General features: G+C 36.8%; 2 protein-coding genes across 6 annotated transcripts in view; both read right to left on the bottom strand.

The window, feature by feature from the left end:
• Nucleotides 1–491: 491 nt before the first annotated feature.
• LOC117410693 (transmembrane protein 87A-like) lies at nt 492–10,241 on the bottom strand. 3 transcript variants are annotated; one of them, XM_034017431.3, is made up of 20 exons: nt 9,900–10,241; nt 8,549–8,609; nt 8,353–8,444; nt 7,797–7,931; nt 7,432–7,485; nt 7,073–7,132; nt 6,214–6,307; nt 5,898–5,959; nt 5,270–5,453; nt 5,085–5,184; nt 4,870–4,963; nt 3,833–3,904; nt 3,356–3,464; nt 3,189–3,247; nt 2,924–3,027; nt 2,744–2,817; nt 2,446–2,516; nt 2,142–2,194; nt 1,806–1,836; nt 492–1,481 (listed from the first exon to the last, which is right to left on the bottom strand). In XM_034017431.3, the coding sequence occupies exons 1-20, from the start codon at nt 10,008–10,010 to the stop codon at nt 1,440–1,442; spliced, it is 1,662 nt and encodes a 553-aa protein (XP_033873322.1). In that variant the 5' UTR covers nt 10,011–10,241; the 3' UTR covers nt 492–1,439. The 3 variants fall into 3 exon arrangements, with proteins under 3 accessions (XP_033873322.1, XP_033873323.1, XP_058880838.1); XM_034017432.3 differs by having other exon boundaries at nt 6,214–6,304; XM_059024855.1 differs by having other exon boundaries at nt 10,058–10,241.
• Nucleotides 10,242–10,949: 708 nt separating this feature from the next.
• LOC117410659 (tyrosine-protein kinase Mer-like) overlaps nt 10,950–26,637 on the bottom strand; it is a 32,708-nt gene continuing 17,020 nt past the window's right edge. For all 3 annotated transcript variants that reach the window (XM_059024853.1, XM_034017375.3, XM_059024854.1), the window contains exons 7-19: nt 26,151–26,343; nt 23,091–23,236; nt 19,219–19,369; nt 18,062–18,212; nt 16,816–16,901; nt 16,358–16,453; nt 15,740–15,820; nt 15,317–15,409; nt 14,982–15,103; nt 14,529–14,638; nt 14,083–14,242; nt 13,205–13,341; nt 10,950–12,717 (exon numbers count right to left, since the gene is read on the bottom strand). In XM_059024853.1, the coding sequence (XP_058880836.1) occupies nt 12,282–12,717; nt 13,205–13,341; nt 14,083–14,242; nt 14,529–14,638; nt 14,982–15,103; nt 15,317–15,409; nt 15,740–15,820; nt 16,358–16,453; nt 16,816–16,901; nt 18,062–18,212; nt 19,219–19,369; nt 23,091–23,236; nt 26,151–26,343 (1,962 nt within the window). In that variant the 3' untranslated portion in view covers nt 10,950–12,281. The remainder of the gene's footprint in view (nt 12,718–13,204; nt 13,342–14,082; nt 14,243–14,528; nt 14,639–14,981; nt 15,104–15,316; nt 15,410–15,739; nt 15,821–16,357; nt 16,454–16,815; nt 16,902–18,061; nt 18,213–19,218; nt 19,370–23,090; nt 23,237–26,150; nt 26,344–26,637) is intronic.

Raw genomic sequence — 26,637 nt, 5'->3', positions numbered from 1 at the left:
AATGTGATAGCGGTATAATGTGAAATAATATATAATGTGATATATATGTAAGTCGCCCTGGATAAGGGCGTCTGCTAAGAAATAAATAAAATAATAAATTAAGGAATAAAGTGAAAAATGTAAACTTCATAAAGTCATTGGAAGCAATTACTGACGGCATATTGCTGTAATATAAAGGTCCTGTCACAAATTCTCTTTAAGCAAAGCTTAGTAAGACATATTCATTAACTGGCACGTGACTATACAAATCCAGCTACAGTTGCAAACTTGTAAAACAAAAAACCACAAGTCATGTATGATGAAACTTCTCCAGTAGGGATTATAACTACATACAAGTTAAATTACTAAAAAAAAAAATGCTTTAAGGCTTTAGCTGGGTTTATCTAGTGTGCAGTCATGTAAATTTCAAGGACTTTCAAGGAATCTTTCTTACATTTGCAATCATGTTCAAACTCTGGTATGCCAAATTATCACTCAACAGCAAAAAGGTATTCATTTTGTATGACTGGTTTGATTTAATGGTAACAGTCTGTAAAAATCACATGTTTCAAAGTTTATATTTACAATGCTTTTTAAGAAAAAGCTGAATACTTTAAGGTATGCCATGAATACATACAAATACTGTATACCAGACTTCTAGAATGACCAGCAGAAAAAATCCTCTCAGCAATAAGGACCCAGTATCACCAACATTATTTTCAGACTATGCACATACAGACTTTGTGTGTCAGTCTCCAGTTTCTCACATTTTTATGCCATCTTACAAACCAAATATGCACCTACAAACTACAATGGAGCTGTTCTTGTAAAGATGCTGGCTTATTTTATTGAAATTGATCCCTGTTTAAGTGGTCGACTTGTTCCTTCTCTGTGCAGTATATCATACACTGTAAGCTGCTTCTTACAGCCAGTCATTTGTGCTCTCACAAAAAAAGGCCTTTTTTCTACTGTAAGCACTGGTGGTGTAGGAGCAAAGAGATGGAGATACCAAACAGGCAGTGATTGTTATACATGTCAAAGAAGTAGAAGGCAATGGACATGAATTCTGCATTCTAAAGATATATACTGTATTTAATTTAATATGGAAATGAGAAATGTAATCAAATGATTACCCGTGTACAGCAAATGGCAAACCAGCTAATTAATGTTTCCTTTATTATTTGTTTATCCATAATACTGAGGGTAAAGTAAGGTCCTACTTTAGTTTTGAAGAGTCCAACACATTTGGATGACTTACTGTTTCCTCAGTTTTACTTTGACAAATGTGAAATTCCCACTGTGCCAAGATAATGGAAATTGTCTTTAAAAAAATAAATAAATAAATAAAATGTACAGGTTTTTTTTTACACACAAAGAGGTCTGCAAAATGGATGCTGGTTTTAGGCCCAGATGAGCAGGAAATGAAATATACACACGTTCACAGCAGGAAATTTAGTGAGTCACTCCATCTTCGACATCTCATATCTGGTCGTCATTATTTCCTAGTATGAACATAAACATGAGACCACTGAAATTAGCTACACTGGTTAACATGACAGTCCTACTCATTCAGGTATCTTATGAAGCAAAATTGAACTACCCTAAAGTAATATAGTTATATTTCCTAGTTTCGTCCAACACAATTATCTGTACTGTTACTCTTTTAAACTGCCACAGGCACAACACAATAGACTTATAACTAACCAAGAGTAATAAGTCCTGTGTCTAGTTATTTCCAGGTAGATGGAAACACACTTTGGACACATTAAGAAAACATTTAAAGAACATATCAACATACAATCTAAAGCAATAAGCAATACAATTACCTCATCAGAATCCAATAGTACTGGAAGCGCACTGGAATTCAAGAGAAACACATTTGGCATTATTCCAGTTTAAACCTGGCACAACTCACTAAAGCAGTCTATGCAGATGCACTGCCAGCCTTCTGGTCTTTAATGCTTAATATATTTCAATGCTTAATATATTTCAACTCTTTTTTTAATCCAGCTGGTGTTAAAATACATTTTAGGGATGCGGTATTAAGACGAGTTGCTGCTAATATTATTAGATCAATTCAAACCTCAAACTGCTCCGTAACTGCAGTAAAATTAATCTTCGCACTGAAACTTTGAATGTTAGAAAGGACATTTGATAATTACATGTCCGAGAGAGACGAAGGAATGTTTTCTTCAACCCATTTCAAATCGTCATCCTGAAAAAACAAAAAAAAGCATTTTCCTTCTGATAAGAAAAACATGTTTTATATATCCTAATAATTTAATCCTCAAAACTATTGTTAAAATAAATAAACTTTCTAAATGCTTTGCAATAGTTATTGCTTGTATTTACTCAAAATCTGTAAAGCAAACTAATTATGCTTGTCCTCCAAATATAACTGACTAAGGCCAAAAAATACACATCAAATGTTCACATCAAAGTGTAAAAATCCATATTGAAACTTACTAGATTGCCAGCAACAGGTTTCGATGTCCCATTGGATTCTGTCTTAGATGATCTTAACTTTATGCCGTCAGCTAAATATGAAAAAAATATTTTAAATATATAACTGGCAACAATTATAAAATGTCTATTAAAAACACAGAGACACCACAACCGAAAAGGGTTTGCAGCTTTGAACGTGTTGTTTCATGCCTAAAAATAAATGTACAAATGATTGTAATTGTACTTGACCATTAGCTAGTGATACTGTTTGGTGAATACCAGTAGGTTCAAATATTAGCAGTTTGCAGATTTTTTTTACCTAAATTTTCTGATACGAACAATTCTTCAACTTCTTCATCGTCGGAGTCATCCATTAGAGGTGTGAATGCATACCTGACAGATGACATAAAATAAAACAGGTACAAATAAAAATCCCAGTTCTCTGTTTAGATCATTAAAAACAATGTATTTAGTTTCGAATGAGATTGAAGTTCCCAACCTCTGATTATTTGCAGACGGCCTCCACAGAAACATAATGACCAGCAGAATAACAGAGAATAGGAATCTCCAGAACGCATCATCGACCCACAGCTCCATCCAGTCCTAAAGACAATAAAACATACAGCTGCTGAATCAAAATACCATAAACATCCCAACAACAGCCTTCAACCGCATGAATAAATACCTGTTTCACCTCTCCCACTCGCTTCAAATGCAAAAACAATTTCTCACTTTCCCCTCTGCCCAAAATAAACGATACTTACTGACTGGCACTCTGCTAATCTGAACTTCTTTGTTGTCCATATCATAAATATCATGGAAGCTGGAATTAGAAACAATCTATGACATGTAACAGTAGGCTAAATAATCATTTAAGTATTTAAACAAAACAAAAAAAACAAAACATAAATAAATAATACATTATACTCACCGATTATTGCAAATATTAAAGTATTTGTAAAGTGTCTGTAAAGTGATAACTTCACTGGGTTTCTCCTTAATTTTAGAGTCTGAATTGTTTGTGCCAGACTGACAAAAATGTAGAAACCATTAAGGAAAAATGATTATGGACATTTAAAAAATGAGAATACAGAAAGTCAGACCAGCAAAATAATCTACTGAACTATGATGCCAACAATACTTACCATAACAGCAAATTACCATATATTTAACCAAGCAAGGCAAGTAAAATAATTAGTATTACTATTATTAGTTTAATTACTCACTGCAGTAAGGACCCATTAATTAGGCTAATAAACCCCATATCACACATTATACCATAAAAGGGTATAAATAAAAGCTTTCGTTAGTAATTTGACACCGATACTACAAGTACAAGATCATTAAGTGATTAATGCGAGCGTTGAGAAAAAACAAGTAAAAACCAAAAGAACAGTAAAAAGGATATCCACCAGCATAAGCCAGAGTCAAGCAAGGCCAAGGGAATACTGGCCAGAAGGGCTAGATCAGGGTCTTTTGCCTGGGAAAGAAAAGTCAAAGTAATCAGGGGCTGCAAGTGATCATTCCAAGTAAAATAATCATTTTTGTAAGAGAAACTGCTGAGGGGCAGATTAATAACCGACTACAGTAATATTTTCTGTTACTCTGTTCAACACCTTGTGTATTTCTTCATCTATTTTTTTGTAATTTGTTAATACATTTAACATACAGCTATGGCCAAAGGTTTTGCATCACCCGAGAGAATTAACAAATCTTGCTTCATAAAGTTGAATGAAACATGCTGAATAACGTTACGTTATTATATTGAATTATGTGACATTTTGAAATCGAACATGAAATTGAACATGAAATTCTGTACTACTATTATGGCTTGCGATATCATTTTGTAGTTTCTTTGACTACATGACGTTAAATGAAAGATCTAAATTATGCTCATATAGTTGTTTTTTTTTTGTCTTAATCCTAAAATTTTTGGTGATGCAGAACTTTTGGCCAAAGCTGTGCATACAAGAAAATATATACTGTACTATATGAAAGTATTTTAATGACATTTATTTTCGGTCTATAACTGAGCTCCATTGTTCCTGGGGGAAATATCATTTGTAAAAGGATATGCACCACAAAAACGAGGAATCAATTACAGCATTTCTGATATTAGGGCAGCAACATTTATATAAACCTATTGAGTTGGGATTAACAAGAAAAAGAATTAAAAACACCCTGGTTCTATTTTACCGCGAGTATTGCTTCAATATTAAACTTAAAATATGTATTTATTTCTGTTCTGTATCAAAATCCAGATCCTTTTGAGGACGAATGTTATTAAAGCTAATCTGAATGACACTTAAACACTGCCTGACAAACACTATGGGCCTGATTTTCAAAGAGGCATGTTAAAAATGTGTTAAGTATATTTCCTGAGTAGGTTCTGTAATGATCATGTACTGTAAACTGAAATTATACAGGAAGGAGAACTCATTTTACCCCAGTTATTCTCAAAATGCCTTCTATAGCTGCAAACAGAAAATAGAGGACTCCCAACCCAACAACTCTGTGCATGACTGTACCCAAACGAGGCCTGTTGAAGAAAAACATTGATGTTTTATTATGAATCAATAATTAAGCATCCTATTTACATTAAATGTCTACGGTTAAAATTTTTAAACTATAAAATTACAGAGATTTAGCTATGTACTTACTTGACTATTCCATATCCCAAACTAACAATGATCACAAGCAGTCGTGCCAATGTCCTTTTCAGTGCAGAAATAAGTTCGCCGAAGATCAACAACCCTTCAGCTGCAAAAATATATACAATCTGAAATACGTGGTTTATTGAAGATAGCCCAGTACAGTTACATTCACAATAACAAGGCTAACTTACAGGCTGATCCTATGATGTTGGTATTCTGGTATTCTGCACAGAACACTGCTTTCTCCAACATTCCAAGGAATATGACACCAGCGATCCAGAACTGGATTCTCAGCAGGTCTTTCCAGTAGCATGCCGACCACAGAAACCAAAGCATTCCATAGAGGATGTACACAATGCACATAACCATATAAAACTGCAATGGAACGATATGTTAACACAAAGGCAATATTACAGAGTAGTAATAATTCGAACTAAAATGTTACATGACTGTACAGTATATACTTCATATCATTCCGTACAGGCATTTCATATTTGCTACTTCCAACATATATTAAAAGGTATATAAAAAAAATGAACAAAACACAACGCCAATGTCCAGTTTACAGTTTTGCAGGATTTGCTCAAGTAAACTACACAAGTGTTGCTAATTTGTTGGCCAGCCACTTGCAGTCGTTTTAGTAATTACAGTATTTACTTTCAGAGAGTGCGTGGCAATGTTTTCAGTTTCTAGCAGAGGGGGAATAAGGATTTCCTGCGGTATACTACAAGCATTGACATGACAGCAGCAGACACATACAAAAAAAAATAAAACACATGTAAAAATATAAAAACAAACACAAATCATGACAATCCTTACAATCATCAGAGGCCAATCGGTGGCAGAGATATATCCATGAGAGTCTTTCATAACGACACGCACTAAGAGGAAAGAAAACCAGCAATATTGTGAGTGTCATTTTTAAACAGAAAACGAGACACAGTATTTGAATTACATAAACTTTAAAAGACACAATATAGAAACTTATCAGAATTTGTAATGCAAGTAGTAAACCTATGTACTATTTCAAAGCTCAGTTCACTTCTTTTTTTGTTTTTGACACAGCCCATAAAAATAATCCCTTGTGCCACATTAAGCATTAAACATGCAGTTGACAAACAAAAATAACAAATACCTGTCAAATTCCAATAAGCTTTCTCATTATGTGTTTTAAAAGAAACTACGAACAGATACGGTCCATCTCTCCAAGTCTTAGCTATAACATCCTGCTAAAACGAAAAAGATCAAATTAGTACAAAACAAAATACAAATAAAAATACAAAAACAAAAAATCAGTCGGGTGCTATGTGAACTTTGTTCATGCTACAATACCAAGTAAAATGACCAATTATGAAACAGCTCACACAGTAAAAGAAGATGAATGGGAACAAATAACTACAATATTTAAATAGTGCTGCATAAATAATCCTCCTTTTTATTTTAAAATAATAATAACAAATTATAATAATAAGTAAAAGGATTATATACATGTAAAACTAATAAAAGAGTTTTCTAATATACTGAGGTTACAACTTTCAAAAAAAATGTTGACTTACAAGTTTCATATATATATATATATATATATATATATATATATTTTTTTTTTTTTTTTTTTTCTTACACCATATTCACAGCACTACATATTAGGCATTATATATAATTGTCACATGCACTGCTTTTTTTTATCATTATAAGGACTTTTTTTGTTGTTTTTAACTGCTTTTTTGAACCATTTGTGTTATTTGCTTTACCATTAAAAACAAATTTAAAAAATTGTATTATTGCTAAGGTTTTATTATTTGATAAGAATGAGGATACACTGTGCCACTGTTTAAATATTTTAAATCACGCTATTATTTTTAAAGAACACTACTTTCTTTGTTTCTTTTAATAGGAAAAACAAGCTTCAGTTTATGACACGTCACTAACTATTACCTCAGGGGTACAATAACTGGTGTTTCCTTGCCCACCTTCAGTAATTTATTCAAACATACCAATACTACAGCAGAGCTTTGGGTATTCTTAGCATCTTGAATTTCCTCAGGTTCTTTTTTCTATAAAACAAAAATGAATTTCAGAATTTCAGAGTAATGTGATCACATTTATTTAATTAAATTAAAAGCTAAACACTATTAATCTCCTAAAGAGCTTGCCTTTTTAACTGTTCTACCTTTAACCTCCTCTCTCCTCTGACCCACCCACACAAAAAATGGTTGCATGTTAGTAATTTCTTTACTCCAAGTGGCTTTTTCTACTACAAAATCCACAAGTGATAGCTAGCAGCGCCTAGTCCCTCCCAACATGATTTAAGCCCTACAGATGAATCTCTGGGAAAGTTACTGCATTATTTTACCTCTTCCATGTCTGCAGAAGGAGGTAATACTGAACAAGGCAATGAAGTACTCATCTGAAACACAGACAACACAGAATAAGCACAAGCATTTCACCATCATGTACTAAAAATGTTGTCACGTTTTAAAACATGTTCTCCAATAACCCACTTGGTCTCTCTGCCACTTCACTGTCTATAATACGGTTTTTCAAATTAAAAACAAAATCTATAAAATGTTAAGGGGTTTGAGAGGAGGATAGGAATTTGTGGGAATTAACCAGGAGGACATATTAATTGAACTAAATAAATGTGGCTAGCATGAACATTGTTTTGCAATTTCTTTATTTCTTTAACTTACTGCACCATGTCTAATTTATCATACTTACGTTTAATGTCGGAAAGGTATGAAGGTCTTTGTGGCAAACAATATTGTCATATGTGTGTTTAATGTACTCTCCTCGACCTAAAGGGTTTGGGTCAAGACTTTCTCCTCGACTACTGAACGTTTTTTCATACATCTCCTGTACAAAACAAAAAAAAAATGCTGCGAATTTCACCAAAATATGAAACTTGACCTGTTATGTCAATAACCTACTTTAAAAACAAAAGTACTATTAATAAATATTACAATTTTAATGATGCTGATTATAGTACATTACATGTTTCCATCTTTCATGAAAGAACGACTCTACAAACCATAGCCTCTATCTGGAAATTGCAGAGAACGACTATGGCACCTTTTATAAGCATAAAATAAATACATTAAAACAAATAATTTCAGGTTTTAATATGTGCTAGATTAGCCCCAATGTATAGGTAACAAGCTCATAGTAAAACCTGGAGTAATACATTTTTTTCATACACTACAGCAGAACATAACAGAAGGGGTTTAATCCAGTTCTGAGATATCTGAAAAAAGATATGAAAAAAAAAATTACTTACATCAATGTTGTTAAATTCGTTATGGCAGGGGTAGTATTTTAGATACCACTTGATGGTTAATGTTACTAACTCCGGACAGCTAAATGTTTGAACTGAAAACAAAACAAGTACGTTTTAAGAATTAAAGTGGCAGATTTAAACTTCTAGATATCGCGGTGTAATTAACCTGGTAATGTTCTCTTTAAATTGTACTTACTTTTAAGAAAAATATTTGTGTTGGTGAACATGGCTTTTCTCAGTAAAAGTGGTCTTGAGGTCTGAAAAAAACACAGGACTACACTAAACAGGCATGTAATGTAGCAAAAACAAACAGTACAGGTATTCTACAGGTATTCTGGTATTACTCAGTAAATCAGCATAAAGACTACATCGTTGTGTTTTTTTCACAGATGGGTTTCTGCCAGAAAATTGGTTGATGTGAATGGAATGAAGCAATGCCTTCTTTTCGAATGTTTATTTACGCAAGCTGCTTTACTTCAATACAAGACCTAAATGCTATGTTTAAAATTGAGCCATTTGACTTTACATCTAAAGCTGTGCATCTCTGTTTACACAATTTGATACAGGATATGTTGCCACTGTATCACCTAAGTGGAAAAAGAGTATCCTTACTTAAATTATTTATAGACGTGAGCTTTGTTATTTAAGGTGAAAGAATCCTATTAATGTTTTTTCTACAGATATACACATTAAAATTCAATCTATCCCACCACAACCCTCCCCATCCCATTATAGACAAGTGGTCCTTCTTGTGAAGTTTCTGACTGTACATTTCTTGCTCCGTGTCTCCTAATATTGTTGCTTCTGCCTGCAGATACAGTTATAATCAGTTTACTTAACTTTATGTGTAATTCCATTTTTGAGAAGGCAAATAAAACTGAAATGTGACAAAGCCTGTATGCATCAACTCAGAATGCTTCGTTGGACAATAAAAAAAAATTTAAATAAAAAATTCGTCAGTTAAAAAGAAAAAAAAAACACAATGCTCTCTCTGGTGATATTTTTAAATGTGTGCACTGTATTATGCTAAATGTGTAAGTCGAGTTGAAAACGAGTTAGTGTGTCTAAGCATGACGTTGTGTTCTTATTTCTGTAGTTCGTATTTACATAAGGCAGGGTAACGTGCTGTACTAATGGTATCTTGTCTTTACTTTTCCAAACAAAAAGCAACATGTATGCATTCGCAAAAGCATAATGTTAAATGCAACACCATCATTCTAACAATGTAGTTTTTTTTTTTATTAAGTCAGTTATTCTAACAGTATTAAAATAATAAAAACAAACAACACCGGATATTTAACTTTGGACAGGGAATAGTTTATGACAAAAGTACTTCGTAATTTAGAATAGATGACACAATTTAAAAGCTACAGTCCAGACTGTATTCCGCTGCTAATATTATAAAGCGTGTCGCTTAACCTGGGCCTGTCTAGGATTACAGCAGCGGTGTAGGGTATTTTGAAGGCGGCCGAGTAATCCCCGACCGCACAGATACCTTTCCACTCTCTTCCACGGGACCCTCGCCCCAAACCTATCCGCACACTTACATTGACGACTGTGAATGTCCACTGACCCGGTTCCGGAGCCGCTTGCACTCTAGGACAGATATTCGAGCAAAGCGTCCATAAAAGTAAAAGCCAATACACCACAGCAACCATGTTTACAATCCAATGCCAGCTCACGTCCAGCAACGTCAAGGGCTCACCTGCAATCTGGGCTGATGCTAGCCTCAGCCTATTGAAGAAATACTGAGGCTGTACAGTAAACTCAACTAGTGTACTAGAATCAGCAACAAAGACAAAGTAATGTAATGACAGTAAAATACAGCGCCATCAAAAAGTGCACAACGCACTACCTTCATATCATTTCTAACAGGTGCAGTTGAGTAGAATGAAGCAATTAATGATAGGGGAAAAAAACACGAGTCGTGTATTCTCTCTGGGAACCGCCCCCCTCACCTTTTATGTTACACTTATTTTATTCCTGGTAAAATGTATTTGTTGCAAAAGATTTTGTTGAAATGCGTTATGATGTGAAAAAATAAAATAGAAAAGATAGTGGATCCAAAAGTAATATAATACTGGTTACTGACTCCAAAAAATAATCCGTTCCACACTTATTTTCTTATAAAAATAACCTATTATATAATATTTCTCCAATAATCATATTGAAGAAGTAATGGATATGAACCGCGTGAAACAATGAGACTGACCAGTATCTTAGTTTTAATGCTGGTAGGTAGACACCATATCCTATTCAAATGCAGGTGTTATTTGTTTTTATTAGGGAGTTAATTCCTAAACTTTTTCAGGGGAAATCATTGCATAATTTGTCCAGTAGGTGGCAGAATTGTTGTTCAAATGGGACTGGTTCTTACTAGTAAAAGACATGAAGCAGATTGCATATGTTTATAGCTGGCAACTAGAATTGAATGGGGGTGGGGGGGTGGGGGGGTGGGGGGGTGGGGGGGGAGGTTAGGTAGGTAGGTATATTGCACTGAATATACACAAGAGACATGATTGTGACAGATGTCTGTCTCACTAGATGGTAAAAAAACAAAATTCTAAACGTTATATTAATTCAACCAAAAGAACTGATTGTAAAACAAATAGAGATGATTTAATTCCATTTTTTTTCTTTTACAGTATCATGGAAAATGTATGTACAAACAAGAGAGACAAAGGAATTGAGTAAATGAAAAACAAAAAACGTGGACATCAAGAAATAAATGCATCTCACAAACAGTACAAGTTTTAAAAACATAACAAATCGAGGAAAACATTTAGTAAAAAAACAAATGCATATCCATTTTCTCCACAACACAATTGCACATATTTTACACATGCTTAGTCAACGTGATAATGAGTCCAATATTTTGACTATTAAATGTACAGTAATATACAAATTAAACTACATATCAGGATTCTTTACAGGTTTTTATGCTCAAGGGGCCTTGGATATATTTTGAAACACAATAGTATAACCCAGGAGCCACACATACATACATATATTCAGTGGCAAAAACTTTGTTAAAGTAAGGTTAATGTTTGGTTGCAAAAGTCCAAAAGGTTAGGAAATTGCAAGTTAAGGTAGCCACGCAACCTTAACTCTGCACCCTTATGTATATGTTTCCTGTCACACTTGACATCACATATGACATCATCAATGACATGGGCAATGACATCACTAAGCACATGACAAATTCTCCCCGAAGACTGGCCATACAGAAATAACACTGGGAAATCATAGTCTTTGTGACTGTACTGTACCACAACTCAATGGGAGATTGCAAAAAATATTGCCTCTGGCCGTTTATAAGTAAGACATTTCTTTAAAATCAATAAATACCTCCAGACACGAATACATTATATCTGTAATACTTTAAAAATATGTTTATACTGGAGAGGTCCTTAAAAATAAAACTTCCATATAATCAAATACTGTATACATCTCCAGTAATGCACTGCTCCAAACAAGTAAGGGATATTATGAGATATATAGTGTATATTAGGTGTTGATATATACCCATCTCTGACTGTCTGATTTGTTTGATTGGAGCCGTGGATATGATCAAGGATATTCTGAGAGCAGTCCCTGTTTGCTTTGTCAAGGTGAGATAAGACAGGCTAGTGCACTGCAATGTCTGGAGCAAACAGTATTTGAAAAAAAAAAAAAAAAAAAAAAATTTAAAAAAAAACAGAGGAAGTCTAGGAATCTTAGCTATGAACAATCCCCTGGCAGGATTATTACGTTTTTCAACAGCACATGTTAATAACACCTGAAAACATGTATGACACATCACAATACAGCAGTTAATGAGAAGAGAAAAAAACATACAAACACAGCAACAAATGCAGTCAGTCATACATGAACATGTCCAAGCTAGGGCATGTTTACATGTGTCAAAAGACACTTCAGTTTTTCTTTCCTTACAGAAAGATAACAGAATCCTTGGAAGACTGGTCTGCATACGGCAGGTCACAGGCTAGTCCATTGGTAGGATGCTGGGATTCCCCGTTAAGTAACAATGGAGTTTTTGCATCTCCTGAAAAGGTAGCCGACTCCTCGGGTGCAATAGCAAGAACGTATCTGTCCTCGCTGTCCGTGGAATCATGGATTGCTACCGTCACGACAGACCGGTCTGCCGCAGCTGCCTGTGAGAAGGGCTCCACAATGTGTTGGGGGTCTGTCCGCTGTTCCAGCTCCTCGCTCTCCTCAGGCAGGCTGGTGTTGATGTAGATGATGTCCTCCTTGCTGGACACCTCGGGTAACCTCTCTGCCAGCTTCTCGAGTCGCATCCTGACCTCAGGGAATCCAGGTCGGTCTGCAGGGTCACTTCTCCAGCAGGAGGACTTAATTTCATACCTGGGGAGGATATAGAAAGTGGATTTTTAATATACGTTATTATTATTATTATGAAGAAGAAGAAGAAGAAGAAGAAGAAGAAGAAGAAGAAGAAGAAGAAGAAGAAGAAGAAGAAGAAGAAGAAGAAGAAGAAGAAGAAGAAGAAGAAGAAGAAGAAGAAGAAGAAGAAGAAGAAGAAGAAGAAGAAGAAGAAGAAGAAGAAGAAGAAGAAGAAGAAGAAGAAGAAGGAGTGACATGGACAATTCATTCTTTGTATTCCTCCCCCACCTTTAGATTTCCATAAACATAACTGGCTAATAACACCTTGTTGGCTTTAAGAAAGTTTTTTGGCCAAATTAAGTGATACTGAATATTGTTGTGCTATAGTTGAGCGTCCCAGCATTAAGTGGCTCTTCTGCATGTGGTAATGGCTGCAGCGTCGGTAACATTCAGAGCCTACTGAAAACCCCACCCATTCTCAACATGTCCCGTGTATTGAGACACTCACAGCTCATCCAGGCAATCTGTAGGCTGCTGTAGCCTGTGCCCTTGAAGGAGATAGTCGTAGATTTCATGATTCTGAACACCTGGATAAGGAGTCATGCCTCGTGTGGCTATTTCCCACATTGTAACACCGAAAGCCCACTGCAAACATAAAACAAAAAATAATAATATTTCATTAAAAAGGCCAGGGCATTAAAAAGTGCAGAAACGAACACATTTAAAAAAGTTTATGAAATAATACTATTTTTAGCATTTAAAAATGCATTGATGAAACATTTGCCTCACCAGTGGACAACATGTTATATGAAATCCAGTTGAACTTGCTAAATTATGAAACACATGGCATAGAGGGTTTTTTTTTTTTAAAAAAAGCTGTAATTACAAGACTCAGGCAAGCGCTATATTTAGCTCTCAGGCTGACTGAGTTTAGTAAAAATAATACTGAATATTCATTTTTTTGCCAAATTTAATCTTTGTATTTTTTTCGTTATGAAAGTTTGTTGTTTTTAAATTGGATATTTTTATACCATTTTATTTTTACAATGGAAAAAGTAACCTTTTTTTTTATTTTTGTAACAATTAGTGTGTGAATCACTCAGAAAACACTGATGTGTGTTTGTTTGAATTAACATTTCATCAGCATAATAGGCTCTCTGTATTTATTTGTTGGTGTTTTATGAATGAGTATGAAATCGCCTTGGTGCCCTTGGGTTGGATTAATGTTTTGCCTTTTTGCCCCCTAGAACTGCTTTGATGCCCCTGACTTTTCACGGTCAACGAAGGCAACATTTCCTTGCCCTTCATGACCTTAACTTCATGCCCTGTATTAGGACTGTTCGAATGGCATGACTAATATATGTATATATATTAAATAATGTATACCACATCACTCTTGGTAGTGAAGACTCGGTCTGCCAGACTCTCGATTGCAATCCATTTGACAGGCATTTTTGCTATCCGTCCTTGCCTGTAATAATCTCCACTGTAAATCTTCTTTGATAATCCGAAGTCTGCTACACAGACAGTCATATCATTGCGTAACCTGGAACATAAGATCAGTAAGACCAATTCAAACACAGGAGCAGAGGAACTCAAAATTGGAAGCAACAGCTCTCCTTGTGTGTCAACACTCCCACCATCCAGGCTTTCTTCCACTCTAAAATGGATTTCTCAGCAGCACTGAGGATGTTTTTGCTGATAAAGATCAACATTGCCAATACATGGCAAATCCCGAGCTAGAAAAACTAAAGCTTGGCTTGAACCTGAGCTGCTGTTAGAATCAAAACATAGAGCACACCCTGTATTTGTTTTCAACAGCACGCACTTACATGCAGTTCCTCGCTGCTAAATCCCGGTGAAGGAAATTCCTGCTGCTGAGGTATTCCATTCCCAATGCAATGTCTATCATAAACCTCAGCAGGGTCTGCAGCGGCAAGAACTGAAAGAAAATGGAGAAGGCATTCAACATTTACAATGAATGTTAACCGAGCTTTCCACAAATAGAAAAAGGCCGTTTGATTAGTCTTAGCACTGTGTGATATATGAATACAATATACAGACACAATACATGGTTTTAAAAAGCAACGCATGTTTCTTCATAACCAATCACAGTGCTGTCAATGGGACGGGCAATAGCTTTTTGTTCCAATTATTGCTTACCAAATCTCAAGGTTTTTTTTGTTGGTATTACTAAGTCTAATGATGCATTTCTAATCTTCTTAATAAATAATACATATGCTATAATATACAACATATTATATATAAAAATGTATGTATCTTACTTGTGGGCTTTCATGGAGTCTGGAGCGAAGCAGAAAGCTATGAAGATCCCCATGTTTCATAAAAGGTAAAATGACCATTGGCTTGGGGAAATTCTCCCTGGAACTAACTTCTAAGCACACGCCTACAGTACAAAAAAAAACCAAAAACAATCTATTTAATATCCATGTCTGGATATCACGTTACAAATGGAATATGTATTTATTTATTCAGAAACATTACTCTAAACACACACTTATCTCAAATATCACATGGGTAGATAGACTTCATTGCCTGGTTTCAAGTTTCAAGTATCATACTTTAAGACTTGTACAGTAAGCACATGTCAGTCCCTTACCTAGAAGCTTGATGACGTTGGGGTGACAGAAGTCCTTCATGCATGCTGCTTCACCGAGGAATTCTTCAATCTCTCTCTGAGAGAAGTTATCCACTGAAACACATGACCAGAAATTACACACAAGCTCGCAAACAAACTTATCCTGTGGGACTATAAATCCTTATGGAATTGAAAACTGATTGAAAATCATTATTTAAAGCTTTGTGAAAAAGGCCCAATCTGTTTCAACAAATTCATCTTAAAAAAGCAGCTGACCTGCTTCCATGACAACACAAACATTTCACATCGGCCAGGCTTCTGCTGCAACAGAACTGAACCTGGGCTGAAAAAGTGAACTGGCTGCCCAAAGGTAAAAGGGCATGGCAATCATGCAGAACAGGAAAAACTATAGGGTCTTGTTTAAAGGAGAAAAGCAATGCTTACATTTCATGGTTTTCACTGCGACTTTCTGACTGCTTCCATCTGCCTGCTTCAGGTGGCCTTCCATCACTGAACCAAACTCTCCTGTTAACAGAGATGAATTATGCATATATAATATAATTACATAAATTATTAACAATGACATTACTACTGCACTATTACGATGCTGTCCTCTTACAAATATAAACATTCTATGTTTTTTTTGGTTCAAACATGAAACATGTTACATATAGAACAGAAGTTGTTATATTCTCTCACTTAATATATTGTATATAAAAACAACACCTAAACTTTCCCCAACAGATCATTTCTTACATAATTCACATTTATTCTGCACATGCTCTCCCAGATAAAGGTTTTGCTGCCCAGTGTTCAATGGCATGCTGATGGCTGAGCATTCAGAGCTTCCCGATTCAATGGCTTCAGTTCCTTTGCAATGCTATTTTCAGGACAGATTGTATATTTAAATCATTCCCGGGATCTTGGTGAGCTATAATCTTGATCTAATTGAATTCTCCATTGTTTTGCCAGCCTGATTGTGGTTTGCATCTCAAACTTAAGGGGGGCTTAGAGGGCAGCAGCTGCAGCACCCAACCAGGAACAATCATAACACACTCTTACCTTCTCCAAGTATCTTGCCAATTGAAAGCAACTTCCTATCAGTCATTACATCCTGGAGTTTGGTTTGCAGGCCTTCACTTATTCCCAAATTGCTTACTGAAGAAAAAAAGATTCCATCTATTAAACCATTAGCTAAATACCAGGTTTCTATATCATATGACAAAAAAAGCCATCTGTCTACTATGTCTTACTAATGACTAAATAACATTCTGACAATTCTTCTTACTAAATGCATTGTCAGCTCTTTTTTTACAATTCTATAATGCCCATTTGGCTCATAAAATGTATGCAAAGAAAATATGTTCTATAGAAATAATAAATGACAACACATTGTAGAATTCAGAACCATAAAAAAAGTAAGTCACTATGACCTACATCTACTACATGTGTAATCTCCTAACAAATACAGCTTCATCAGAAATTGGACATGCATGTACGAAATATAAACGCACACATACATGTAACTTCAGTGGGTTTTCTGTTGTAGCTCTTGGCTCTGTACTGTACAGCAGGTAGCAATGCCTCTCCCCCACTAAAAGCATACCTGTCAGGAGAAAGATTTAGTCACATAAAACCATTGAAGGAAAAAACACAAAACTAAACAGATACTATGCAGCCTAATGTTAAAAAAACAAACAAACAAAAAAAAAACCCTTAGCATCAATTTCATGCATTTTCGGATCAGTTCCAAATTAAACTTGGCACAAACAAATCTGGTATATGGTGTTGTGATTTATTTTCCTGGCATAGTAAAATTATCAGTAATCTTGAATACTGTTGTGACGCAGATTGCCAAGCTTGAACTAATTAGTTCCAGAAAAAACGTTCAGCTGAATAAACTGCCAGTGCTGCTTCACAATTGTAGGCCTTGTCTTTATTAACAGCACGTCTAAACTGCAGCAGTTACTTTAACACTATACTCATCTACTTGGCAATAACAACCCTTACGTAATGCTGTTGAAGCTGACACCCTGGGATCCTTCAAGCTGCTTGATGAGATTCTGGGATCAATAACTACTAACAACCAAACGAGCAAGATGGGCTGAATGGCCTCCTCTCGTTTGTAAACTTTCTTATGTTCTTATGTTCTAATTTAGAGACCTGTATTACTGGATGAGGGAGTTCCGAACAGGAGTTGCGAGAGGGCGCTGGTGAGAGTACATATGATGTAAACAGAACTACAGGTTAAATGTTTGGGAGCACATGTCTATTAATTGCAACAAAATAAGTGTAAATACAAAACAAAACCCCCATTATAAACCACAAAGAAAATTAGCCTCAATCAGCAGGCATAGAAATAACAACAAAATCAGGTTGACACAAACAGTTAACAGTTCACTGATAGCAAATCACCAGCACTCAGGAGCTTGGTCACTGCTCCTTCTCCTCTCTCCCCCCTGACTAGGCAGAGGCTTCCCTTTAATCTCCCTGCCCATGCCTACCTACTCATTGCCTGCCCATTCACACCCCTCAGCTTTCCTTACAATCCTAGCATTCTCATACAGGAAAGCAGAGGCACTGGAAAGGCAATAACCTTATAAAGGCACATTTCTGTGCAGGGTTCCACTATGTCACAGTGCGGCTGTTTTACAGTATCTGCTTTGATGTCATGGCATTTCCAAGCTGCACAGCCTCTCCTTGTTTCTAAGGGTGCTTGCATAGATTTGGTCTCGATGCTAAACAAAATCAGGCAGCTGAACTTACCCAAACCGGGTCTCAGTCATTCTTTTCCTGACGGTTACAAATACGCACACAAGAAGTGCCATTACAATGACGAAGCACAAGGTCCCCAGGATGATATAGAAAGAATCCGGGCTTTGGGTCACAGGGGTGGTGGATGGAACAAATGTTACACCTGAATGGTAAATGATTGATAAAATGAACACGGCATGTTAGTAATAGCTTGCATACGTGCACGACGGTTTGCATGAGCAGATTACATCCAAAGTATATTGCAGCAGGATAGTGTCAGGAATGAGACTCATTGGAAAGCTGCAGTGAAAGCAGTGGTGCGCATGTTTATTATACAAAAATACACTAAACCAACAGGGCATGATGGCCAAAATAAAAGGTTAAAACAAAACACAGCAACAAACCAAAAAAATATTTCCACTTAGGCTGGGCAGTGGCCTTCGCTAAAGGTCAAAAATCACAGGATAAACACTCACCACAACTCCACTCCACTCACCACAACTCCACTAACCACAACTCCACTCCACTCCACTCACCACAACTCCACTCCACTCACCACAACTCCACTAACCACAACTCCACTCCACTCCTCTCACCACAACTCCACTCCACTCACCACAACTCAACTCCTCTCACCACAACTCCACTCAAACAAAGGCTTTCTCCTCTTTTTATACATGTGGCCATTGAAATGGAAATCAAAAAAATGATTTCAAAATTTATATGTCAGACAAGCCAAGTGAAAAATAAAAAAGCATTAAATATACTCTGGGTAGTGCTGATGTTAATGTTAAGCAAGTCACAAACTATAGTGCCAGCCCACAGGCGGTGCCAAAGCCAATGAGACACTCCCTCTGGTGACTTTGCACAGTCAGGACTCAAAACCTTCACTCGCCTGGCTGTATGACTTGCCCTGCACACTACAAGGCTGTGCCTTTACCAGGGGAGTCCTTGGGGGTACCCTAAGCGAACAAAATAATATCTACATACAATTATATTTATAGTATAAATGTTATGTCTGACACACAAACGCTAAATTATGATTTGGAAAAAAAAAGTGAGTATTAAGAGGAGGAACATTGTATCACCATCCTCTACATGGCCTCCCACTTCTATTTGCCTCTCAGTGTTTGATTATCGCTGTAATAGATTTCTTGTGCTGAACACACCAGTTCCAGGTACAAACACCGCTACTGCTTTACTCAGAAGACCTCTTCCAGCTTTGGTGACAGCTGCCACTTGAACTCTGTAGGTCACGTTGGAAGCCTGTAACTTGTGTAAGGGGATTCGAGCTACATTCTCAAGTTCCTTGAAGATCATCTGAAAAAAAAGAAAACCGAGACAGGAGCATCAGCACACTCTACTGCAATGGAGTGCAGGCTATTTTATCAGGAGAATCTTCATTTTGATTGCCAAATATCAAGGAATAAAACAATTGTATAAAACGAGCAAGAAACAACTAATGATACAGTCATATGAAAGGGCAGGTGAATTTTCTTAAAACTATACATTTGTTGTCAATCGTACAGCTATGTACTGTATCAATATTTTTCAAGAATTTCTTCTGCTGTATCAGGTTTTTGTTTTCTTGATCTAAGTTCTTACAAGTGACTAATCATATCATAGCTAGTCACCATACACACATTCCCTCAGATATTCTGTTGTTCCAAGGCATGTTAGTCACAAGTGCATTTAACAATTTACACGGTGAAGGATTAGGAGTTTCTGAAGGCGACGACTGGGGCCGCATTCCTCAAGTCCATTGTTTTTTTTATTTTCCATTCGGTAGCATAGGAGTCAGCTGACCTTGTCTAAAAACTGTCATGGTGGGGTCAGCTTCCGCAAAAGGAAATGTACCACTTCAGAAGGAAGCTGGACAACATTCTATTGTATCACAGTTATTGCCTGAGGGGGTATCCCTAGCCTTTGGCGTAAGAAAAATGAAAACATTGGGCCTTTATGTCGTGCATGACGACTTTGGCATAATGTATTTGTTTTTCGATCGGCGCGTATTCTGCCAGCTGGCAGGCATGTAAAAACACACAAAAATGATGTTTAGTCAGCTCAGTGCGCCTGCAGGATGACTTTACAGTCAGCCATTGAAATGACCTGAACTAAAGGCTTTGATTCTACTGAAAAAAAAAAATTTGTACATCCCACCAGGTTTTCTGTGTTTCAGACAAAAACAAGTGCTCAACATGAAATGGCATCCATAATCTTTAGAACAAAAGCTTTATAAACTGCTAATCAAAGCACAACCCAGGTTTTGAATTCTCCAATTTACTTTCTACAGGGTCTGAGGGAAGCTTTTGTACCACAACAAGGGGGGGGGGGGGGGGGGGGGGGTGAGGTTGTTTCTCTGCTGCTACTCTGGTAGTGAAATTACAAAATGTTAAAATATCTTAAGAACAGCCTGAACGGACATTATTAATATTATTATATTTATTGTTATCGACAGCCCCAAGGGGGATGCGATTAGTTAGCGGGGAAACCCTGGGCTACCCCACCAGTACTGTATGGAAGAGGAATAACAGAGCATAGGCTGAAGACCCGAGCCGTATGATTAGCGACGGTGGGGGACGCTACAAAAGCAGCACCTTTTATTTGTAGTTTTGTTATTGTGTTTTATTTTCCTTTTTGCTTTCACCTTTTGTTCGTGATATTATTTTGATGCACCCAGTAACTCCTTTATCATCGTTGTTACTGGAGTAACCCAGCAGCCCAGCGCCACCTTGTGGCGGAACTAATAAAGTACACCCCTGTGGGGTGTTTAAAAACACAACTTACTGTGTTGTGTCCTGTGAATTCCCCCACCCTCCCACAGGACTGCATACTGTTTTTAAATAAGGAAATGCCTCCCAAGATGGAATACCTTTTATTGGGTGATCCAGGTGGAATATAGTAATACAATAACCAGACCAGACTGCACCCAGCTACCTCCAGACCCTCATCTCTCCCTACACCCCCACTCGACCTCTCCGCTCCGCCTGCACTAGAAGACTGGCTCTACCTCCGCTATGCTCCACTGCCTCCAGAGCCCGCTCCTTCTTCACCCTTGCTCCGCAGTGGTGGAATGACCTTCCTACAGATGTCAGGACTGCCCAGTCCCTGACCACATTCCCGCGCCTCCTTAAGACCCACCTCTTCAAAGAGCACCTGTAGAACTCCCCTGTTGTATCCTGGGACACTATCACCCTTCACTTAAATGTGCTTTATTTTGCTCTTATCTGCCCCCTATTTTACTGCATTTAATCCTGTACTTCAGAATACTGTAATCTGCCAAGTGTTTAACCTGTAGTATTTTGTACTCAATCATATCCTGATGTAACTATCACTATTTAATCATATCCTGATGTAACTATCACTATTATCTGCTGTATTATTGAATTGTGGTTTGTCACACTTGAACAAAAATTATTGTATTTCTTGCTCTTATTGTATTACTTGTATTGTAACACTTGAAATGTATTTGCTTGCGATTGTAAGTCGCCCTGGATAAGGGCGTCTGCTAAGAAATAAATAATAATAATAATAATAATAATAATAATAATAATAATAATAATAATAATAATAACAACCTCTAATGCCAGGGAAATATGAGAATTACCCATTCTGCCAATAGCATGCACTCCCTAACAAAGGTTATTTCACACATTAGTCCTCTAAAGCAATGGGCCTATATTGTACTTTGTTTAACACCAATGGGTTTTATTGATTAACTTGTCTGACTTTTTAAATATTGCAGTTATCTTTGCTGATTTTGCGGTCTGACTCATTTCCACAACAGCTCATTCATGTGCTGGTCATGATTCTTCTTCCCTGAACATTGTGCTTGTAACCAGCAAAAAAGACGCAAGCACTGGCACGCAGTCAAACAGGGATGAAAAAGACCAGATCATTATGATCCATTCCAGGTTTATCCTATGAGCTACAATAAACGCTGTGTGTGGATAACAAGCCGAGTGTGTCCAATTAAGCTCCCAGTTTCTGCTTCATCATTTCCATCCCTGTTCTGGGAATCCATAAGATCATTCTAAAGGGTTAAAGTTAGATTTCAGAGTGCTAGCTCCTAGTTTATTGTTGCACACTCACTATATAAATATTTATGAGCATCATGCTATTTTATGGATCTAGGGTTACTTCACTTGATACAGATAAGAAAACTGCAGTGTTGCTTGTGTGTTTTAATAACCTTTCACATAGACCGTAATGTACAGCCTCCACCCTCGTAGAGGGTGAAAGTCCAATACAGCAAGTAAGTAACTATAAAGTGATCATTTTTAAATGTTATCCGAGATGTATGGGTGCAGCTACTATGCAGTAAACACTCTGACTCCCCTACATCTCAATAAACAGTTGTGAAAATTAAGGACCCAAATGAGAATGACCAATATTTACTAGTATGCTAATCAAACAGCATTGGTTTGAATCCCATACAAAGCGGACCGCCGACTCAGAAAGTAAACTACTGGATACATTTGTTCCCAGAACCTACAGTCTAGTAAGGCTTTCAGAAGTGATCACTGGTCACACCAGTACAAATAATAGAAGGAAGTTGAACTATGACACTGCATGTGGGGAACATATGAGTCAGCAATTCTATTTTCCACACTTGCAATACTGAGAAGGACAGCAGTCATAAGAAGACATTCTCAGAAGAATAGTCTACCAAAAAAAAAACCACAAAAGAAAACACGACAACAACAACAGAGGTGAAGCATACTAGACAGTAAATACACTTCTCCATTCATGTGTAAAGGCACTCAAACACATTCCAACCTCAAGTGATACCTGGTTTTCATTACAATGACTAAAGGAGTGTTAGGCATTTTAATAGAATGTGGGGATTTATCCTCTCAACATACACAATTCTGAATATTCCTTAATTGTATGGGACAGTATAGACGCTAATATTTAAAACACCCACACCTAGTGGAGTATAATAGCAAGACCCTGCACTCAAACACTGGAATAACATGGCTTTTAGTTGATTTCTTGGGTGCATTAAAGCAGAGACGGTGTGATGCGTGTTGGTACTTACAGGGTGTTCTCGTCCCTCCTCATTGATGAGCACCTCGTATTCACTCAGAATGCCATTCATCTGCTCCTCTGCAGGGCTCTCCCATTTCACTATCAAACTGGACCCGTTAAGAGCAACTGAAACACTCCCAGGGGCTGCAGAGGGGACTGGAAAACAGAGAGTTATGGCATGTTAAAATACAGGTTGTGTGATGGTATGGGCTTGTTTTGTCTTCCTCAGGCACTGGCGACCTTTGTATTGTAGAAATATCAATGAATGCTGCAAAATATCGAGACATTTTGCACTCTCATTTGTTACCCAGTGCTAGAAAGTTTGTATTCCAGCAGGATACTGACCCTAAGCATTCTGCAAAGTCTACAAAGGAATTTCTGAAAAAAAAAGAAGATTACAGTTATGGATTGGCCATCTCAGTCCCCAGACTCAGTCCCCATCGAGATGTTGTGGATTGACCTGAAGGCTGCTGTTGCAAAAAGGAAACCAAAGTCGATTGCAGAACTCAAAGCTGTATGTGTTGAAGAATGGGCAAAAAATATCTCCGGAAAGATGCCAGGAACTGGTTTCAAAATACAAAAAATGACTGCAAGCTGTAAAGGAAGCAAAGGGTGGGCACACAAAATACCAATGTAAGGGTTGCCAAATACTTTTGTCAAAGTATGAAATTAGTTTTTGCATGTTATTTTTCATTTTATGCATGTTATGTAATAATTTGTTGTTTTATTATTAATTTATATCTTTCAACGAACAATTACAAATGATAGAAATCACTTTGTGGTTTTTCTCATTTTTCTTAATTGCCCAAAAACTTCTGTCTGCAACTTATATATATGTATGTATGTATGTATGTATGTATGTATGTATGTATGTATGTATGTATGTCTATATACAGTGCTCCCTCGCTATTAGGCTCTCGATTATAACACGCCTCGGATATAACGCTCCTACAGCATGTTCCCCAATTCCCTATACTAGTGATTCATGCAATATTTTTACAGTAAATACAGTACCGGTGTTGTTCAAACTGTAACTTCTCAGTCTAACTTCTGTTTCTGTCTCTCCCTTTTGATACAGTATCTGAACTGAAGAAAAGCTGTGCTGGCACTTTATAACACAGACATCTTATTCAGCATTTGTTTTATAACTAAATAAATATTAGGCCTATTATGTGGTTATCTTTCCTAATGTATTTACTTTTTTGCGCGAGAGGAGCTGCAGCTTTCTCCGGGAGACGAGACGCTTTAGCTTCACTTCAGCCCCGCTCCGGCAGCCGAACCTGGGGCGAGCCCATTCCCTCTTCCCCTCTCCCGACCCGCTCTCCTTCTCGCACTTGGTTTGCTCGTCTGTCGCTTCGAACTGAACTCCCGACCGCCAATTAGCCAGGCTATTTATAGTTTAAAAACTGCTAATTAAAATGATCCACGAATGGGAATTGATTACATGGTGCTTTATGCAAGGTTAATTCACGGAAAGTTACATTGTTGCTTCACTATATGTGCATTATAGAGAGGGAGTCATTTTATTTTGTATTTTAGTCAGATATGTGTTATTATGTGTCATGCGGCGCCCCCCACCCCCTCCCCCGTTTACAACGCTCTTCAGTTATAACGTTCATATCGTGTGTCCCCCAGAACCCGCGTTATAGCGACGGAGCACTGTGTATATATATAAAGAAACAAAGATGACAATATTGGGAAATTAGCTAAAAGTTTAGGAGCTATTATGTAGCAAGGATTTGGTGACAGATTTAAAAGTGGTGCCAGGCAGGGAATGGCCTAGGTCATCAGCATTTAATGGGATAAGACAAGAAAACACTTCTGTATTCATGTTTGCTGCCATTGTGATTCAGGGATGTCTCTATTTGGTTAAAGTCACTGGGATTAACCTTGGTAGAATGTAGCTTTTTCAAGAGAAGGAAGTGTACAGTGCCACAGCAGCCAGTATAAGCTGACTACACTGCCAGAGCCAGAACATCTAAATCTGAGGAAAGGAGATAGTGAGTCAGAGTCAGCGGCTGATTACAGGATCTCCTCGCTCTCACTACTTTTTATATCACTATTGGGCCAAATTGATGTATATGCAATACTAAACACTGTTTAGACTTTTTCAAGATGCTATAATCTTATTTATACCTTTTAGAGACTTGCAAGAAACTCAATGTAAAAAAAGTGTTGTATTCTGTAATCTACAGTTCTGCACAACTGGCAGCCATTTAGGTTAATGTATGACTGGACAGTCATAGAATACAGCAGTGTACCAAATGTAAAGGCAATAACTGTCCTGTCTTCGTACAGCAGAAACCTAAAAAAAAAAAAGTCACATGATTTCCATATGACAGACATCATAGGTCAGAGGTCATTGTCACAGTCACCAATACATTTACCATGGAGCGTTTATATATAACCCAGCAAATATGAACTGAAAAACGTCTTCAAGCTACAGGCTTTGACAGTGTGGCAGCTTTGTGAAATTACAAACAAACAGTTATTTCTCCTTGTACGATATACCCAAGATTGAACATGATCTACACAATCAGTGAATAGTTGCGTAGTGACTATGAAGCCCATATCTCAAAGTTGTCTTTATCATCTAGAAACCAAAAAGTCCCCCATTATGACATAACCCACTGACTGGCTGGATGCATCTGCTTTTTGGAAATGTATTGCTGCATTTGCATTTTATTAATTTGCTGGGTACAGAATTTTGTGTGAATGCAACCTCTAATAACTTCCAGTATTTAGTGGCAATATGACGGTAAATGTACCAAAATGTACAGGGCATGTGTTGAAATTTTACCTAAGGGAACATGATAAGTACAACGAAACTAAAAGACTGGGCCTCTCAATAATATAAAGGAAGCTGTAGCCCAGCACACCCAGGAGAGGCATGCTCTGAGCACAGTGTTATTTCCTTTATTTCAGGATACAAAGGTTCTTGAAACGTTTTATGCAGAGCAATATCAGTTAAACAAACTCTTTGGAACTACAGGAAATTTCAATGCACCAAAAGTAGCTGTTGTAATATTACTGACATTAAACAAACATAAAAAATGATCAGCATTCTTACCCCCTTCAGTGGTATTAGTTTGTATCCAATAGCTGGGCCTAGACCATCCAATCTCATTCATACAAGACATGCTTATGTTGTATGATGTCATAGCTTTCAGCAGAGTGATGTCATTCTGATAAGGCGGCACTGTGACGTTGAAACGACCCTGGGAACTGGCATTGTTGGTTTTGCCCATCACACTCTGTATTACCTAGAAAAAATGAATAGAATTGACAGGGTTTAAATCTATGTAAATATCTGCAAATATTTTTGTTGGAATTTTAAAGTGTAATTATTACATAATGTCCATTGTTATAGTTTAAATACCAAGAAGACTGCTTGGAACACTAATGTAACCAAGTGATTTATACAGTTAAATTGTTGTGTTTCTCTCACTTTCTGCTTGCTTGTCAATACACTTTGCTAAAACAAAATATAAAATACATCTGGAAAAACAACAACAAGAACAATAATCCTACTTGCAAGGTAATACAATTGGAAATAC

Source organism: Acipenser ruthenus, chromosome 6 (genome assembly GCF_902713425.1).
Source record: "Acipenser ruthenus chromosome 6, fAciRut3.2 maternal haplotype, whole genome shotgun sequence".
Taxonomy (NCBI): domain Eukaryota; kingdom Metazoa; phylum Chordata; class Actinopteri; order Acipenseriformes; family Acipenseridae; genus Acipenser; species Acipenser ruthenus.
The sequence above is the reverse complement of the archived record's forward strand: the minus strand, read 5'-3'. Positions and strand labels throughout refer to the sequence as shown.

Bases quoted from the DNA above. Each gene is read 5' to 3' on its own strand.
- LOC117410693 (XM_034017431.3), bottom strand. From the start codon at position 10,010: ATGGTTGCTGTGGTGTATTGGCTTTTACTTTTATGGACGCTTTGCTCG. The intron at 7,486-7,796 runs GTAAGTATGATA...TCTGTGTTTCAG, and splicing joins ATACCTTTCCGACATTAAAC to ATGAGTACTTCATTGCCTTG. The intron at 4,964-5,084 runs GTAAGTACATAG...TTTCTTCAACAG, and splicing joins TTGGGATATGGAATAGTCAA to GCCTCGTTTGGGTACAGTCA.